The sequence below is a fragment of the Erinaceus europaeus genome, unplaced genomic scaffold, assembly GCF_950295315.1.
Source record: "Erinaceus europaeus unplaced genomic scaffold, mEriEur2.1 scaffold_289, whole genome shotgun sequence".
Lineage (NCBI taxonomy): Eukaryota > Metazoa > Chordata > Mammalia > Eulipotyphla > Erinaceidae > Erinaceus > Erinaceus europaeus.
In genome coordinates, this window is record NW_026647605.1 from 39,009 (window position 1) to 57,927 (window position 18,919).

General features: G+C 62.3%; 1 protein-coding gene and 1 long non-coding RNA gene across 2 annotated transcripts; one reads left to right on the plus strand and one right to left on the minus strand.

The window, feature by feature from the left end:
• Window positions 1-4,254: 4,254 nt before the first annotated feature.
• Window positions 4,255-14,988, minus strand: LOC103128211 (serine/threonine-protein phosphatase 2A regulatory subunit B'' subunit beta). The gene is made up of 13 exons (XM_060184154.1): window positions 14,596-14,988; window positions 11,469-11,651; window positions 10,711-10,814; window positions 10,487-10,589; window positions 7,870-7,944; window positions 7,467-7,553; window positions 6,760-6,916; window positions 6,324-6,372; window positions 5,721-5,810; window positions 5,464-5,639; window positions 5,127-5,245; window positions 4,949-5,055; window positions 4,255-4,695 (listed from the first exon to the last, which is right to left on the minus strand). Exons 1-13 carry the CDS (start codon window positions 14,908-14,910, stop codon window positions 4,530-4,532), a joined length of 1,731 nt encoding a protein of 576 aa, XP_060040137.1. The 5' UTR covers window positions 14,911-14,988; the 3' UTR covers window positions 4,255-4,529.
• Window positions 14,989-15,432: 444 nt separating this feature from the next.
• LOC132536384 (uncharacterized) lies at window positions 15,433-16,062 on the plus strand. The gene is made up of 3 exons (XR_009547984.1): window positions 15,433-15,706; window positions 15,795-15,838; window positions 15,943-16,062. It is a non-coding gene; the product is annotated as an uncharacterized LOC132536384 (long non-coding RNA).
• The last annotated feature ends 2,857 nt before the right edge of the window (window positions 16,063-18,919 follow it).

The window sequence follows — 18,919 nt, forward strand, 5'->3', positions numbered from 1 at the left end:
TAAACACGTTAAAATGAAAATCTACACAAGTAACTGATTTGACTGAAAACTACAGGCATGAGATTCTGTCTTTGGATCATCTTCCTTATTCCCCTCTGGCCTTTGTGTCGGTGACTCGGGATTCAGAGTCAAAAGCTCTATTGTCACTTGATCCTGTTTCCTGAGACAAATGTTCTGCTCCTGGCTTTCCGTGAGTGGAATCCCTATGGTGCCGCCAAATTGCTGCAGACAATCCAGGTGCCAAGCCAGAGGAAGGATTAGGGAGCCATTGTTGCCTTTTTGAGTTTTGACTGCTTGTTACTGAGAGATGTAAAAATATAGAAGAGTCCTGCTGAGCTCAGACTGATGGTCATGCTGGGGGTTGAATTATTATTATTTCCCAGAGCCCTGCTGAGGCCTGGCTGCTGGTGGTGCTGGGGATGGAACCTGGGGCCTCAGAGCCTCAGGCAGGAGAGTCTGTGTGCAGAACCATTATTATTATTATTATTATTTCCCAGAGCCCTGCTGAACTCTGGCTGCTAGTAGTGCTGGGGATGGAATCTGGGGCCTCAGGCAGGAGAGTATGTGTGCAGAAGTATTATTATTATTATTTCCCCAGAGCCCTGCTGAGCCCTGGCAGCTGGTGGTGCTGGGGATGGAACCTGGGGCCTCAGAGCCTCTGGCAGGAGCATCTGTGTGCAGAACCATTATTATTATTTTAATATTTATTTATTCCCTTTTGTTGCCCTTGTATTATTATTATTATTATTACTTTCTCATGGCCCTGCTGAGCCCTGGCTGCTGGTGGTGCTGGGGATGGAACCTGGAGAGTCTGTGTGCAGAACCATTATTATTATTGTTATTATTTCCCAGAGCCCTGCTGAGCTCTGGCTGCTGGTGGTGCTGGGGATGGAACCTGGGACCTCAGAGTCTCAGGCAGGAGAGTCTGTGTGCAGAACCATTATTATTATTATTATTTCCCAGAGCCCTGCTGAACTCTGGCTGCTAGTAGTGCTGGGGATGGAATCTGGGGCCTCAGGCAGGAGAGTCTGTGTGCAGAAGTATTATTATTATTATTATTTCCCAGAGCCCTGGCTGCTGGTGGTGCTGGCGCTCGAACCCGGGGGGCCTCAGGAAGGAGCACCTCCTGTAGACTTCTGCACTTCCCTGCCAGCATAGTTATTATTATTTAACAGGACTTGCAACATGGTTCATTGTTATTAAAACCTCAGAACCCCAACATCAGGGTGATCCTCCCTGGGAAATCCCATCCTGAGGGATTCCACTTCCAGGGTAACCCTGCCCTGGGGAACCCCACTTCTGGTGGAACCCTGTCCTGGGGGGACCCCACTTCGAGGGGAGCCCCACCCTGGGGGACCCTACTTCTGGTGGAACCCTGTCCTGGGGGATATCACTTCCGGTGGAACCCTGTCCTGGGGGCCCACTTCGGGGGGGGGGCCTGCCCTTGGGGACCCCACTTCCGGTGGAACCCTGACCTGGGGGACCCCACTTCGGGAGTAACCCTGCCCTGGGGGACCCCACTTCCGGTGGAACCCTGTCCTGGGGGGCCCCACTTCGGGGGGAGCCCTGCCCTGGGGTACCCTACTGCCGGTGGAACCCTGTCTTGGGGATATCACTTCCGGTGGAACCCTTCCCTGGAGGACCCCACTTCCAGGTGAGTCTTGCCCTGGGGGGCCCCACTTCCGGGGGAGGGGAACTGCAGGGCTCTCAGTGATGATGTCAGGGCAGTTGGGGGGGGGTTGGAGACGACACACTAAGCCAGAGGCCCAGGGCTGTGACCTAAGGACGTGGGGACTCGCCTTTGCCCTGTCGCACCAGGCCTGAGGCCACAGGTCAGGGCGGCGGAGGGTCATGACGTCCTCAGAGCAGGAGCCCAGGAGGTGGTGCAAAGCCATGATGAAAGAGGGCGTGGCCACGGCCAGAGGTCTCTGCAGGAGGGGTCATGGAGGGTCTCTGAGGGCGCCAGGGTCTGCAGGGAGGAGACATGGATGGTCTCTGAGGGGACACGGGGGTCATGAGTTTCTGAGGGGAAGCCTGAGGAGTCTCTGAGGAGCGTCTCTGAGGAGTCTAAGGGGGAGGGTCTCTGAAGGGAGTCTCAGGACAGGAGGGTTTCTGAGGAGCGAGGGTCTCTGAAGAGTCTACAGGGAGGGTCTCTGAGGAGTCTCTACAGGGAAGGTCTCTGAGGAGTCTACAGGGAGGGTCTCTGAGGAGTCTCTACAGGGAAGGTCTCTGAGGAGTCTACAGGGAGGGTCTCTGAGGAGAGTCTACAGGGAGGGTCTCTGAGGAGTCTCTACAGGGAGGGTCTCTGAGGAGTCTCTACAGGGAGGGTCTCTGAGGAGTCTACAGGGAGGGTCTCTGAGGAGTCTCTACAGGGAAGGTCTCTGAGGAGTCTACAGGGAGGGTCTCTGAGGAGTCTACAGGAAGGGTCTGAGTCTACAGGGAGGGTCTCTGAGGAGTCTACAGGGTCTCTGAGGAGAGTCTACAGGGAGGGTCTCTGAGGAGTCTACAGGGAGGGTCTCTGAGGAGTCTATAGGGAGGGTCTCTGAGGAGTCTCTACAGGGAGGGTCTCTGAGGAGAGTCTACAGGGAGGGTCTCTGAGCAGTCTCTACAGGGAAGGTCTCTGAGGAGTCTACAGGGAGGGTCTCTGAGGAGTCTCTACAGGGAAGGTCTCTGAGGAGTCTACAGGGAGGGTCTCTGAGGAGAGTACAGGGAGGATCTCTGAGGAGTCTCTACAGGGAAGGGTCTCTGAGGAGTCTACAGGGAGGGTCTCTGAGGAGAGTCTACAGGGAGGGTCTCTGAGGAGTCTACAGGGACAGGGAGGGTCTCTGAGGAGAGTCTACAGGGAGGGTCTCTGAGGAGTCTACAGGGAGGGTCTCTGAGGAGAGTCTACAGGGAGGGTGTCTGAGGAGAGTCTACAGGGTCTCTGAGGAGTCTCTACAGGGAGGGTCTCTGAGGGATCTAAAGGGAGGGTCTCTGAGCAGTCTCTACAGGGAAGGTCTCTGAGGAGTCTACACGGAGGGTCTCTGAGGAGTCTACAGGGAGGGTCTCTGAGGAGTCTACAGGGAGGGTCTCTGAGGAGAGTCTACAGGGAGGGTCTCTGAGGAGTCTACAGGGAGGGTCTCTGAGGAGAGTCTACAGGGAGGGTCTCTGAGGAGTCTACAGGGAGGGTCTCTGAGGAGAGTCTACAGGGAGGGTCTCTGAGGAGTCTCTACAGGGTCTCTGAGGAGTCTCTATAGGGAGTGTCTCTGGAGTCTACAGTGTCTCTTCTTCTTCTAGCGTTTGCCCTTCTTCCGTAGCCAGTCGACAGCGTCAGGTTGAGCCTGATGTCAAGTTTCGAGACCTCCTTTGAATCTGGAGAGGTGGCAGTCGTTGACTATGTGGGTCATAGTCTGTCTGGAGCCGCAGGGGCAGTCCGGGTCGTCTCTGGCTCCCCAGCGATGGAACATAGCGGCGCACCGGCCATGGCCTGTTCGATAGCGATGGAGGAGCCGATCATAACGTGCCAGGTCAAAGCCGGGTGGACGCTTGCAGGGGTCTGTGATGAGGTGTTTGTTCTTGACCTCAGCTGACTGCCAACTCTGTTTCCAAGAGTCTGGAACAGAGAAGTTCAGTGTAGGTGTAGGGGAACAGATTGGGTGACGAGACGTCCAGCGTTGGACAGGGTGGGCGAAGATCTCCGCGTATATTGGCAGGTCCGGTCGAGCGTAGACGTGGGAAATGAACTTGCCGCATCCCGACGAATATCTGGCGGGGCGATGTTGCTAAGAACTGGCAGCCATGGAACCGGGGTGGAACGGATGGTTCCAGAAATTATCCTCATGGAGGAATATAATTTGGAATCGACCAAGTGGACATGGGGGCTACGGAACCAGACAGTGTCTCTGAGCAGAGTTTACAGGGTCTCTGAGACTCTACAGGGAGGGTCTCTGTGGAGTCTACAGGGTCTCTGAGGAGTCTACAGGGAGGGTGTCTGAGGAGAGTCTACAGGGAGGGTCTCTGAGTAGAGTCTCTACAGGGAGGGTCTTTGAGAGTCTCCATAGGGAGGGCCTCTGAGGAGTCTCTATAAGGTCTCTGGGGAGACTCTCTACAGGGAGGGTCTCTGAGTGTCTCCACAGGGAGGGCCTCTGAGGAGTCTCTACAGGGAATGTCTCTAAGGGTTAGGGTCATGGTGGGGAAGGGGTCTAGGGACACTGTCGGAGGTGGGTCTGGGCACAGTGATGGGGGAGGGACCAGGGGACACTGCTGCAGCCCAGAACTGAAAACCCTTAAACTTTACTTAAAAATACAAACATGGTCTCAGGGACCCCAGGTTCAGGGCCTCCCCGTGCCAACCGTCCACGGCCTCCCACCCGCCGGAGTCCGCTGTCCGTCCCGCTGTCCTGTCCCGTCCTGTCCTATCTGGAAAATTCCAGCTTTGAGGGTGATGGGCCACAGCAGAGGAGGGTCCCCGTGGATGGACTTCGGGCAGAGGGTCCGGAACACCACGCTCTCCTGGCCAGTGGCACCGCCCGCCCGCGGGGGCCGGGGGCTCATGAGGACACCCGGTCTCGGTCGAGGTCCCCGCACTCGAACCCGAACAGCTCCACTCCACCCAGAGGCCCCGGCGCTTCGGAGAACGGGGAGCGTGGCCTGGCCAGCCTCCTGTCCCCAGGGCCCAGCGGCTCCTCCTCCTCCTCCTCCTCCTCGTCCTCGTACCTGCGGGCGATGGGGCCTGGGTCAGCCCGGCGGACGGGAAGGAAGGGCAGCGTCCACATGCCGAATGACGGCGCCTGTGTGCCCTGGCAGCCGAGACCCTGCACTGCCCTGCACTGGGATCCACTCCACAACACTGCAATGCACTGCAACTCACTCCACATCACTGCTCTGCACTGCAGAGTCAGTCAGCTGGCCCCACTCACCTGTGCCCCCCCTCCTGTCCCCCCCCAAGAGGCCCCGTGTCCCCACTCACCCATCATCCCAGGCATCCCCAGCCGCCTCCTCAGCCACCAGGATGTCGTACTCCTCAGCCGCGTACCTGTCCCAGTCGGAGACCTCGGGGCCCTCGCTGTCACCGTCCTGGGGACACAACCTGTCACGGGCGCCCCCCCCCACACACACACACAGGGACCCCAGGCCCCCAACCTCACCCTGAGCAGGGAGGCCTGCTCCCTCTGCTCGTGGTCCAGGTACTTCTCCACGTTGAAGAAGGTGTCGAAGAAGACGTGGGCCAGCCGGCACCTCTTCAGGTCCTGCAGCGTGATCCTCCCTGGGGATCGGGACGGACAGACGGACGGGGACATTCAGGGCCTCTGGGTGGTCCTGCCCCCCACTGTGCTCGGGGTCCCTGCCCCCCACCCACCTCTCCAGGGCCGCCCCCTGCACGCCTGTGTCTTCACCAGCCCCCCACCTGCCCCAGGACGAGAGACGGTCCGGGAAGGGCAGGGCCTCCACGCCCAGGCCGCCGAGCCCAGCCCAGCCCCTCACCTGGGTCCTGGGGCCTGACCAGGTCCAGCACCTGGCACAGACAGTCGGGGAAGGGCAGGGCCTCCACGCCCAGGCTGTCCAGCCGCCGGCTCTGCTCCTCGTAGAAGTGCTCCAGCTCGAACATGGACAGAGCCCCGTCCCCATCCAGGTCCATCAGGCGGAACCAGTACTCGATGCTGCGGCCAGCGGTCAGCCCTGGGTGGGGGCGCTGCCACCCCTCCCCGGCCCCCTCCCCCCCCCAGCCGCCCGGGCCCTACCTGGTGGGCGTCTTCTTATCCTCCTCCGAGAGCAGGAACCACACGAAGTCGGCGTAGGTGAGCTTGCCCTCCTTCTGCACCTTCCTGCCCCTGAGCCGGGGGACATGACCTCTGAGGGACGCCCACCCCGGGCTCCCGGCTCAGCCGTCAAGGCTCATGCCGGCACACAAGATCGTCCCCGTGACCCCCAGGTGACCCAGTGAGAGAGGATCCCTGTGACCCCAGAGGATCCTGTGTGAGGGGATCCCCATGACCCCCAGAGAACTGTGGGGGGGGGGGGTCTGTGACCCTCCAGAGGATCCTGTGAGGGGATCCCCGTGACCCCCAGAGGATCCTGTGTGAGGGGGTCCTTGTGACCCCCAGAGGACCCAAAGGACCCAGTGGTGTGAGGGGGTCCCTATGACCCCCCAGAGGACCAGTTTGAGGGGCTCAGTGACCCCCAGGTGAACCCATGGGTCAGGTTACCTGCAAACCAATGAGACCTGGTGTCACCTACACCCCCACCCCGTGAGTGAGTGTCCCCATCCCTGACTCCATGTGACACCCGGCACATCCCCACATGGGGGACCCTGGGTCCCAGAGAGGAGCTCAGAGAGCACATACCGTGTCACGGCGCCTGAGAAGACCCTATCGATCATCCTGGAGGAGATAGCTGGGGAGAGAACGGGCTGAGCTGACACACTGTCGGGGACCCCAGTCACACTGAGCCATGTCGGGTACCCCAGTCACAGTGAGCCCAGTCGCACTGAGCCGTGTCGGGGACCCCGGTCGCACTGAGCCGTGTCGGGGACCCCGGTCGCACTGAGCCATGTCGGGGACCCCAGTCACAGTGACCCCGGTCGCACTGAGCCGTGTTGGGGACCCCGGTCGCACTGAGCCGTGTTGGGGACCCCAGTCGCACTGAGCCGTGTCGGGGACCCCAGTCACAGTGAGCCCGGTCGCACTGAGGCATGTCGGGGACCCCAGTCGCACAGAGCTTTCCCATGTCCCCTCCCTGTGTCCCCCATGTCCCCTCACCATGTGCCCTATGTCCCCTCACCATGGTCGCCGTGACGTGCCAGGTCCCGGGCGTCTATGAGCAGGTCGTGGTCAGTGTCCAGCTCCCAGAACTTGCAGTAGATGACATAGAAATGCTCATAGGAGAAGAACTCTGTCAGCTGGTTGATGTCCGCCTCCTCCTCCAGCAGCGCCACGCTCTGGGGTCAGGGGGCAAGAGGGTCATCAGGGTGAAGATCCAAAGTCAGAGGGCTGGGGGTCAGGGCCACAGTCTGGGGTTGGCAGGGCCAGGCTCTGGAATCAGGGGTCAGAGGGTCAGCAGGGCCACGTTGTGGGGTTAGAGGCCACTCTGTGGGGTCAGGGCTTATGGAGTGCACAGGGTCAGCAGGGGCACACTCTGGGCACACAGTGTCAGCGGGGGAACGTGAGGCAAGGGTGGGACACGTGACTGAGAAAGTCAGAGTGCGGGGCAGGAGAAAAGGTGAGGGGTGAGGGAGGTGAGGGAGGTGAGGGGTGAGGGAGGTGAGGGGTGAGGGGTGAGGGAGGTGGGGAGGTGAGGGGTGAGGGGTGAGGGAGGTGAGAGGTGAGGGGTGAAGGAGGTGGGAAGGTGAAAGGTGAGGGAGGTGAGGAGTGAGAGTGGGAGGTGCCCCAGAGGAGGCGGTGGAGCACCCGAAGGAGGTGGCGGGCGAGGCGGGTGCTCCCCTGCAGGAAAGTGCTCCTCCACAGAGGAGGTGTGGGGCGGGCACTCACCTGCAGGAAGGTGCTCCTCCGCAGCTCGGAGCAGGTGATCCTGCCGGACCAGGACCTGTTGACCGTGTAGAAGATCCTCTGGATGACCTGTGGGGGGCGCTGGTCAGTGGTGGGCGCCAGGAGCCTGTATCCCCAGACCAGGAGCCCCACGTCCTCCCACCAGAAGTCCATGTCCCCAGACTGGCCCAGACAACCCGCATCCCTGAGAGTGGCCAGCAGAGGGCGCCAAAGACACAGGGATGTCACCAGGCAACCAGGAGCCAGACAGACATGGAGACCCACATGGACACGGGGTGACCCCTGCTGACTGACATGGGCGGACAAACAGAGCAGGGATGCAGTGGGGACAGACAGCTGGGACAGACAAAAGGATACGGGAGGGACACTGACCGGTAGGACTGACCGTGGTGATGTAGCGAGAGTGGAACTCAGACGCCTCCTTGAGGAAGGACAGTCCGGGGTGGGTATTCACCACGTCCTGGGGGACAGACAGACATGCTTAGGGGACAGGGAGTCTGGGTTGTCCTGTCAGGTGAGAGGACAGGGGACTGGGATGTCCTGTCAGGTGAGGAAGAGGGGATCTGGGAACAAAGGTTCTGAGAAGTTCTGTCAGGGGCCTGGGATGTCCTGTCAGGTGAGGGGATGGGGGTCTGGGACGTCCTGTCAGGTGAGGAGACAGGGGATCTGCAATGTCCTGTCAGGTGAAGGGATGGGAGGTATGTAACATCTTGTCAGGTGAAGGGATGGGAGGTCTGTGACGTCCTGTCAGGTGAGGGGACAGGGGATCTGGAATGTCCTGTCAGGTGAAGGGATGGGAGGTCTGGGATGTCCTGTTAGATGAAGAGATGGAGGTCTGGGATATCCTGTCAGGTAAGGGGACAGGGGATCTGGAATGTCCTGTCAGGTGAAGGGACAGGAGGTCTGTAACGACCTGTCAGGTGAGGGGACGGGCATCTGGGATGTCCTGTCAGGTGAGGGGACAGGAGATCTGGGATGTCCTGTCAGGTGATGGGGGGTCTGTGACATCCTGTCAGGTGAGGTTTTGGGGGGAGGGCTCTGTGATGTCCTGTCAGGTGAGGGGACAGGGGTGGTGTTTGGAACATCCTGTCAGGTTAAGGGAACAGGGGATCTGTGACGTCCTGTCAGGTGAGAGGCAGGAAATCTTGGGATGTCCTGTCAGGTAAGAGGAAGGGGCCTGGGACTTCCTGTCAAGTGAGGGGAGAGGGGATCTGGGACTACTGTCTGATGAGGGAACGAGGGGTCTTGGCTGTCCTGTCAGGTGAATGGATGTAAGCCTGGGATGCCCTGTCAGGTGAGGGCACGGAGGCCTGAGATGTCCTTCAGGTGAGGGTACAGGGGGTCTGGGATGATGACAGGAAGAGTGCTTGTGACAGCCTGTCAGGTGATGAGACGGACAGGGTCTGGGACAACCTGTCAGGTGAGGGGGTGGGGGTGGGGGTCTGGGATGTCATGTCAGGTGAATAGGTGGGGGCCTGGGTCGTCCTGTCAGGTGAGGGAAGAGGGGATCTGGGATGCCCTGTCAGGTGAGGGCACGGGGGCCTGGGATGAGGGTACAGGGGGTCTGGGATGACCTTTCAGGTGATGAGACGGAGGGGGGGTCTGGGACGTCCTGTCAGGTGAGTGGAGGGGGGTCTGGGACGTCCTGTCAGGTGATGAGACGGATGGGGATCTGGGACGTCCTGTCAGGTGAGTGGAGGGGGGTCTGGGACGTCCTGTCAGGTGATGACACAGAGAGAGGGTCTGGGTCCTGTCAGGTGAATGGACGGGGGTCTGGGATGTTCTGTCATGTAGGTGGATGGGGGGGTCTGGGACGTCCTGTCAGACGAGTGGATGGGGGTCTGGGACGTCCTGTCAGACGAGTGGACGGGGGTCTGGGACGTCCTGTCAGGTGAGTGGACGGGGGTCTGGGACATACTGCCAGGTGAGGGGACGGGGATCTGGGACGTCCTATCAGGTGAGGGGATGGAGGGGGGGTCTGGGACATCTTGTCAGGTGAGGGGATGGGGGGGGGGTCTGGGACGTCCTATCAGGTGAGTGGACAGGGGGTCTGGCATGTCCTGTCAGGTGAGAGGACAGGGGGTCTGGGACGTCCCGTCAGGGGAGGCAATGGGGGTCCGGGATGTCCTGTAGGTGTGACGCTCACCCGCTGTAATGGGATTAATGTGCAGTGTGGACACACCCTCAGAAGCGGGCCAGGTAGTATAGACCCTCCATCAGCAGCACGTCAGTGTAGTATAGCTGCGCCCTCAGAAAGTGGATTAGGGATGCTCCCTCAGGGGCAGGTCAGGTGGTGTGGACCCTCCCTCAGGGGCAGGTCAGGGGTGTGGGCCCTCCCTCAGGGGCAGGTCAGGGGCATGGGTTCTCCCTCAGGGACAGGTCAAGTGGTGTGGACGCCCCCTCAGGGGCAGGTCAGGTGGTGTGGACCCTCCCTCAGGGGCAGGTCAGGGGCATGGGTTCTCCCTCAGGGGCAGGTCAAGTGGTGTGGACGCTCCCTCAGGGGCAGGTCAGGGGCGTGGGTTCTCCTTCAGGGACAGGTCAAGTGGTGTGGATGCCCCCTCAGGGGCAGGTCAGGTGGTGTGGACCCTCCCTCAGGGGCAGGTCAGGGGCGTGGGTTCTCCCTCAGGGGCAGGTCAAGTGGTGTGGACGCTCCCTCAGGGGCAGGTCAGGGGTGTGGGCCCTCCCTCAGGGGCAGGTCAGAGGCATGGGTTCTCCCTCAGGGACAGGTCAAGTGGTGTGGACGCCCCCTCAGGGGCAGGTCAGGTGGTGTGGACCCTCCCTCAGGGGCAGGTCAGGTGGTGTAGACCCTCCCTCAGGGGCAGGTCAGGTGGTGTAGACCCTCCCTCAGGGGCAGGTCAGGGGCGTGGGTTCTCCCTCAGGGGCAGGTCAAGTGGTGTGGACGCTCCCTCAGGGGCAGGTCAGGGGCGTGGGTTCTCCCTCAGGGGCAGGTCAAGTGGTATGGACGCTCCCTCAGGGGCAGATCAGGTGGTATGGACGCTCACCTGCAGGAAGGGGACAAAGTCCTCCTGCACCAGGTAGTTGGCCCCTGGGCTCATGAGCAGGTGCAGGAACTTGGCTGCCTCATCGTGACAGGTCTGCAGGATCCTGGGAGGAGCGCAGTGACGGGGTCAGGTCAGGGCCACCCCACCCTGTACCTGGACTCACCCCTCCAGTGGGGGCGAGGGAGAGTGTGAACACAGAGCCCCACCCCTGCTCCAGGACTCACTTCCTCCACATGGCGATGAACTTGTGAACAGAGACCGATCCCGTGCGCTCCCCCCCGGCCGCGTAGAACAGCGGGGCCTTCCAGAAGAGTGGGCAGCCACAGGCCTGGGAAAGCAGTCAGTCAGGACAGGGCACTCAGGGTGACCCACAGGGGCGAGGGGGAGGAGGAGCACTCAGGGTCACCCACAGAGGTGTAGAGGAGGAGGAGGAGCACTCAGGGTGACCCACAAGGGCGAGGGGGAAGAGGAGCACCACTCAGGGTGACCCATGGGAACGTGGGGGAGAAGCACTCAGGGTGACCCACAGGGGTGAGGAAGAGGAGCAATCAGGGTGACCCACAGGGGTGAGGGGGAGGAGGCGGAGCACTCAGGGTGACCCACAGGGGCAAGGAGGAGGAGCACGCAGGGTGACCCACAGGGGCAAGGAGGAGGAGGAGCACTCAGGGTGACCCATGGGAACATGGGGGAGGAGGAGGAGAAGCACTCAGGGTGACCCACAGGGGCGAGGGGGAGGAGGAGGAGCACTCAGGGTGACCCATGAGAACGTGGGGGAGAAGCACTCAGGGTGACCCACAGGGGTGAGGAAGAGGAGCACTCAGGGTGACCCACAGGGGCGAGGGGGAGGAGGAGGAGCACTCAGGGTGACCCACAGGGGCGAGGAGGAGGAGGAGGAGCACTCAGGGTGACCCACAGGAGGAAACAGAGGAGCAGGAACACCCTCAGGAGAACAGCACCATCCTTCCCCCAGAAGTGCACCCACCTTGGCCACCTGCCCCATGTCCGCCATGGTGGCCCGCTCGTGGGGGAACTGGGCAAAAGCGTCCTCCACACGGGTGATGGCGGCATCCACGCTGAGGTCTGGCTGGGGACGGCCTCTGGGGAAGAAGAAAGTGGGGACGGGGAGCCCAGGGTGGGGTGGTGGGGGCTCCCTCTGCGTCTGCACCTAGGGGAACACGTGAGAAAAATTTGGAGGTCGTGGAAGGGGGTGGGGTGAGAGGAAGACCAGAAGAGAAAAGGAGACAACCCAGAACCCTCAGATGCACCACACATCCCCTCGAACACTCCACATCCTCCCTCAGACACCCCACACGCCCCCTCAGACACCCCACACGCCCCCTCAGACACCCCACACACACCCCACACACCCCAACACCCCAAACAACACCTCAGACACCCCACACCCCCCTCAGACACCCCACACGCCCCCCTCAGACACCCCCACATGCCCCCAGACAACCCACATGCCCCCTCAGACACCCCCACACACCCCGACACCCCAAACAACACCTCAGACACCCCACATCCCCCCTCAGACACCCCACATCCCCCCTCAGACACCCCACAGACACCATACACGCCGCCTCAGACACCCCACATCCCCCCTCAGACACCCAATACACCTCAGACACCCCACATGCCCCAGACACCGTACACGCCCCCTCAGACACCCACATCCTCCCTCAGACACCCCACACGCCCCCCTCAGACACTCCTACAGGCCGTAACACACATGGCCCCACCGTGAGACATCAGGCTACAGCGCCCACACCCTGAGGTGATGCAGCCCCACCCCCAGGTGACAGCGTCCTCACCCAGAGGTGGCAAAGCCCCACCCCAGTGTCCTGAGAACCTGGTCACCCCATCCCCCAGGGCCTTGAGCCCAATCCTTGAGGCGACACTCCCGAGGGGGCAGCCCCGTGGCTGAGCCCCAGCACCCTGAGGTGTCTGTCCCCTCGAGGTGACAGCTGTGCCTTGCCCTGTCCCACTTGAGGTGCTGGCCCCGCACCCCCAGGCAACAGCCGGTCACCCGTCCGCAAGGTGACAGCCGCGTCCCCGGCCGGTCAGTCCATCGTCTGACCTGCCGGAAGGCCTTGAGCCTCCTCTTGAAGCGGGAGGGCAGCACCAGGTCGCAGCCGCGGGCCAGGGCGGCCAGCTCCTGCCGCAGGTCGGGGTCCCGCAGGTCGGGGTCCCCGCGCAGGCTCAGCTCCCGCAGACGCATGTCGGCGAGAGGGGGGCGCCGGGGCCGGGGGCTGGGCGTCAGGCCGCAGGGGCCCGTGGGGGCCAGGGGGCGCCAGCTGCGAGCAGCCCGGGAGGCCGGGGAGGGCCAGGCCGGGCTCCATGCGGGAGGAGGCTTGGCCCGCCCGCATTCCACAGGTGGGGGCCGCATGCCACCGTGGGCAGGGGACAGCGGGCAGGGGGACAGCAGGCAGGGAACAGAGAACAGGGGATAGCCAGCAAGAGAGTAAAGGACAGCGGTCAGGGGACAGCGGGCGGGGGACAGTGGGCAGGGGACAGAGAGCAGAGAACATAGAACATAGAGCAGGAGACAGAGGGCAGAGGATAGAGAGCAGACGGGACAGCGGGCAGGGGACAGAGAACAGGGGATAGCCAGCAAGAGAGTAAAGGACAGCGGTCAGGGGACAGCGGGCGGGGGACAGCAGCAGAGAGCAGTGGGCAAAGAGCAATTAACAGCAGGCAGGGGACTGAGAGCAGGAGACAGCGGGGAGAGAGCATGAGAGGACAGTGGGGAGAGCAGGGAGCAGACAGCGAGAAAACGGGTAGACACATCAGGACGTGTCACAGCGCAGTCTCCGCACCGTCAGTACGCGTCTTCACATGACAAAACATGTCACGGCCTGGTCTCCACGTGACAAAAAAAACAGCCAAAACACCTCAGGGTGGGGGCTGGACGCCTCAGGGTGGTACGTGAACACCTCAGGGTGGGACCTGGACGCCTCAGGGTGGGACCTGGACGCCTCAGGGTGGGGCCTGGATGCCTCAGGGTGGTACGTGAACACCTCAGGGTGGGACCCGGACGCCTCAGGGTGGGGCCTGGACGCCTCAGGGTGGGGGCTGGATGCCCCAGGGTGGGGCCTGGGCGCCCCAGGGTGGGGGCTGGACGCCTCAGGGTGGGGCCTGGACGCCTCAGGGTGGGGCCTGGATGCCTCAGGGTGGGGCCTGGACGCCTCAGGGTGGTACGTGAACGCCTCAGGGTGGGACCTGGACGCCTCAGGGTGGGGGCTGGACGCCTCAGGGTGGGGCCTGGATGCCTCAGGGTGGGGCCTGGACGCCTCAGGGTGGTACGTGAACACCTCAGGGTGGGACCTGGACGCCTCAGGGTGGGACGTGGACGCCTCAGGGTGGGACCTGGACGCCTCAGGGTGGGGCCTGGACGCCTCAGGGTGGTATGTGAACGCCTCAGTGTGGGGGCTGGACGCCTCAGGGTGGGGGCTGGACGCCTCAGGGTGGGGCCTGGACGCCTCAGGGTGGGGGCTGGACGCCTCCGGGTGGGACCTGGACGCCTCAGGGTGGGGGCTGGACGCCTCAGGGTGGGGCCTGGACGCCTCAGGGTGGGGGCTGGACGCCTCAGGGTGGGGCCTGGACGCCTCCGGGTGGGGGCTGGACGCCTCCGGGTGGGACCTGGACGCCTCCGGGTGGGGGCTGGACGCCTCAGGGTGGAACGTGGACGCCTCAGGGTGGGACCTGGACGCCTCAGGGTGGGGGCTGGACGCCTCCGGGTGGGGCCTGGACGCCTCAGGGTGGGGGCTGGACGCCTCCGGGTGGGGCCTGGACGCCTCAGGGTGGGGGCTGGACGCCTCCGGGTGGGACCTGGACGCCTCAGGGTGGGGGCTGGACGCCTCCGGGTGGGACCTGGACGCCTCAGGGTGGGGGCTGGACGCCTCAGGGTGGGGCCTGGACGCCTCAGGGTGGGGCCCTGATGTCCCCAGTCGGGGTCCTCCTACTTCCCTGGACACCCCAAGGCAGGACCTGGATGTGTCACTTGGGTGCTCGGACCCTCCGCCCACAACCTGGGTGTCTCCCGTGGGTGAGGGACCTGGTGGCCCGTGCCCCCTGCCCCCTTGCCCACCGTGTCCTGCGCGTCTCACCTGTGCCGCCGAGCGTCTTGAGGGAGAGTCCGCAGGGGGCGAGGAGCCTGCTGCCGGGGCCCCACTGGACCCTCGGACCCCCGCGGCCGAGGCTGGGCCTAGGGGCAGCACCAGGGGGCCGCGGGCTGGGCATGGGCACCCCCAGGGCACAGGGGGGGCCGGGTGTGGGCACCCCTGGATTATGTGTGATGCCTGGCAAGGGCACCCCCATGGCGAGCGGTGGGCCAGGCGCAGGCACCCCCTGAGCACGTGTGGCGCTGGACGTGGGCACCCCCAGGGCGAGCGGTGGGCCGGGCGCAGGCACCCCCTGAACATGGGTGGCGCTGGACGTGGGCACTCCCAGGGCGAGCGGTGGGCCGGGCGCAGTCACCCCCTGAGCACTTGTGGTGCTGGACGTGGGCACTCTCAGGGCGAGCGGTGGGCCGGGCGCAGGCACCCCCTGAGCACGTGTGGTGCTGGACGTCGGCACCCTCAGGGCGAGCGGTGGGCCGGGCGCAGGCACCCCCAGGGCGAGCGGTGGGCCAGGCACGGGCACCCCCAGGGCGAGCGGCGGGCCGGGCACGGGCACCCCCAGGGCGAGCGGCGGGCCGGGCACGGGCACCCCCAGGGCGAGCGGCGGGCCGGGCACGGGCACCCCCAGGGCGAGCGGCGGGCCGGGCACGGGCACCCCCAGAGGGTGGGGCGGCCGGGCCTGGATGCTGTGCAGACACTGGCGCAGGGCGTCCTGGGTGGCGGCCTCGCTCAGCCAGCGCAGAAACAGCTCGTCCACCTTCATCTTCAGCACCGGCTGCAGCACCTTGCCGGGGGCCATGGCGCCCGGGGCTCTCAGACCCGTCCCGGAAGGAGGCTCCGGTCAGGGGTCCCGGTTTGGGGTGCTGAGCCCGTGGATGGTGAGTCCGCTGGTGCTGGGTCCGTGGGGCACTGACTCCGGGGGTGCTGGGTCCTGGGTTCCGGAAGTCCTAGGTACCGACTGCGAGGACTGCTGAGTCCTGGGTGCTGGGTCTGGGGAGGCTGGATCCTGGGTGCTGGGTCCTGACTCCGGGGGGTGCTGGGTCCTGGGTGCTGACTATGAGGACTGCTGAGTTCTGGGTGCTGGGTCCTGACTCCGGGGGTGCTGGGTCCTGAGTTAACGAGTCCTGGGTGCTGAGACTGAGGGATGCTGAGTCCGGGGTACCGAGTCCTGGGTCCTGGGCCCTGAGTTACCGAGTCCTGGGTGCTGAGTCTGAGGGGTGCTGAGTCCGGGGTACTGAGTTCTGGGTACCAAGTCCTGGGTGCCGGGTCCGAGGTACCGAGTCCTAGTCCTGGGTGCTGAGTCCTGGGTACCGAGTCCTGGGTACTGAGTCTGAGGTACCGAGTTCTGGGCGCTGGGTCTGAGGTACCGAGTCCTGGGTACTGAGTCCCGGGTGCCGGGTCCGAGGTACCGAGTCCCGGGTACTGAGTCCTGGGTACTGAGTCCCGGGTACCGAGCGAGTCCTGGGTGCCGGGTCCGAGGTATCGAGTCCCGGGTACCGAGTCTGAAGTACTGAGTCTGAGGTACCGAGTTCTGGGTCCCGGGTCCGAGGTACCGAGTCCTGGGTGCTGAGTCCCGGGTGCTGGGAATAAGGTACCGAGTTCTGGGTGCCGGGTCCGAGGTACCGAGTCCTGGGTACCGAGTCCCGGGTACCGAGTCCTGGGTGCCGGGTCCGAGGTATCGAGTCCTGGGTACCGAGTCCCGGGTGCCGGGTCTGAAGTACCGAGTCCGAGGTACCGAGTTCTGGGTGCCGGGTCCAAGGTACCGAGTCCTGGGTGCTGGGTCCCGGGTGCCGGGTCTGAGGTACCGAGTTCTGGGTCCCGGGTCCGAGGTACCGAGTCCTGGCTGCTGAGTCTGAGGGGTGCTGAGTCCTGGGTGCTGAGTCCTGGGTACTGAGAACAAGGTACCGAGTCCCGGGTACCGGGTACCTAGTCTGAGGTACCGAGTCTGAGGTGCCGAGTCTGAGGTACCGGGTCCGAGGTGCCGAGTCCGAGGTACCGAGTCCTGGGTCCGAGGTACCGGGTCCGAGGTACCGAGTCTGAGGTACCGGGTCTGAGGTGCCGAGTCCGAGGTGCCGAGTCCCGGATACCGAGTCTGAGGTGCCGAGTCCGAGGTGCCGAGTCTGAGGTACCGGGTCCGAGGTGCCGAGTCCCGGATACCGAGTCTGAGGTGCCGAGTCCGAGGTGCCGAGTCCGAGGTGCCGAGTCCGAGGTACCGGGTCTGAGGTACCGGGTCTGAGGTACCGGGTCCGAGGTGCCGAGTCCGAGATGCCGAGTCCCGGGTGCCGGGTCCGAGGGGTACCGAGCCGGGGGTGCTGGGGCCGGGGGTGGGGGGGGGGGGGGGTGTCGCGGCTTCCGGCGTCCCGTCAGCCCCCGCGGCGGCCGCGGGTTCGAGTCCCCGGAGGCGACGTCCCTCAGCGTCGCTTCAAAACGGCCGCCGGGCCGCGCCCCCGCCGTCGCGCGCGTCCTGCGTCATCACGCCGCGTGGCGTCATCACAACGCGCCTGTCATGGCGGCGACCCGCCGGGGGCGCGAGGAGCCCGGGTGCGGGCGGGGGTCGGGGGTCGGGGGGGGGTCAGGGGGGTCAGGGGTCTCCCGCACCCGCGCGGCGCCGCTCTGGGCGTCTCAGGGGCGCGGCTCGCGTCCGGGCGCCCCGCGGGCCAGAGCGCTGTGAGCATGCGCGGGGCGCTGCCGCGGCTGCACATGCGCAGCGCGTGTGTTCCCCCCGGCGGCGGTGTGAGCATGCGCGGGGCGCTACCACGGCTGCACATGCGCAGCGCGCGTCCCCTGGCGGTGGTGTGAGCATGCGCGGGGCGCTACCACGACTGCACATGCGCAGCGCGTGTCCCCCCCCCCCCCCCCCCCCCCCCCCCGGCGGTGGTGTGAGCATGCGCGGGGCGCTACGACGGCTGCACATGCGCAGCGCGTCCCTGGCGGTGGTGTGAGCATGCGTGGAGAGGAGCCAGGGCCGCGCGTGCGTATTGCGGAGCGCGCGCCGCGTGTCCATGGCGACCAGGCCGCTCGGCGCGCTCCCGGCGAGCATGCGCCGTGGAGCTCCCGCCGCACACACAACCCCCGCCCCATCGGCCGAGCATGCGCAGTGCGTGCCTGGCGGGAGCGCCCGCCTGGGGGCTGGAGCGGAGCGAGGCTGACCTGTGACCTCTGACCTTTGATCCCCGGCGCCGACGCTGACACCCCCCCCCCCGCCCCGGGCTGGGCTTATGATGACTTCCGGTGCGCTCGGAGCCGGAAATGGTGCAGGAAGACGTCACGGAAAACGAAATGCGATAAAGGAAAATAAAGTAATATGAAAGCACTCCAATGTACGAAATAAAATAAATTATACTGAAACGCAATCCAATGAAACGAAAGAAATAAAATAATATGAGTTAAAATGAAATGCAATCCAATGAAGCGAAATAAACTAAAATAATGTGAATTATAATGAAATGCAATCCAGTGAAACGAAATAAACTAAAATAATGTGAATTAAAATGAAATGCAATCCAGTGAAACGAAATAAACTAAAATCATATGAATTAAAGTGAAATGCAATCCAGTGAAACAAAATAAATAAAATCATATGAATTAAAATGAAATGCAATCCAGTGAAACGAAATAAAAATAATATGAATTAAAATGAAATGCAATGAAATAAACTAATATAAAGTAATATAAAATAAAATACATTACAATAATATAAATTAGATTAAAATGAAAGACAATAAAATGAAATAAACTAATATAAATTACAATGAAATACAATGAAGTGAAATGAAATGGAATGAAATAGTAAAGTGGCCAAACTCACAAGAAATAAAAAGTAATCAGGAAAAAAATAAAGAAAGAAATGATTTTCTCTTTAAGACTAAGGCAGCAAGAAATCAATCCATCCATCAATCAGCCTCACAAAGAAGGCGGGAAAGAAACAAGTTTCTGTTTCTGGTGAAGAAAGACACAGAAAATGCAAAGCCAGCGTCTTCCCAGAGCAACATTAGGAGGAAAATGGAGCACAACAACAACAACAAAAGCAGTTTTCTTCTCAGGACACAACAACAAAAAAAAGAAAAAAGAAAAGAAAAAGAAGAAAAACCACAAAATATAAATGCAAAAAAAAAAAAAAAAACACAACTTCTCGAAAGCAAAACACACACACACAAAGAAATGCCCCAATTTACAAAGAAAGAGTGAAATACTACAGAAATGTCTAAACTTTTAAAAACAAACCAAAGAAAAAGCCGCAATTCAGAAAGGAGAAATAAATTCTCTTTGCCTTCGATCTGGAAACACCAGAAAGTAGAAATGCAAAGAACTG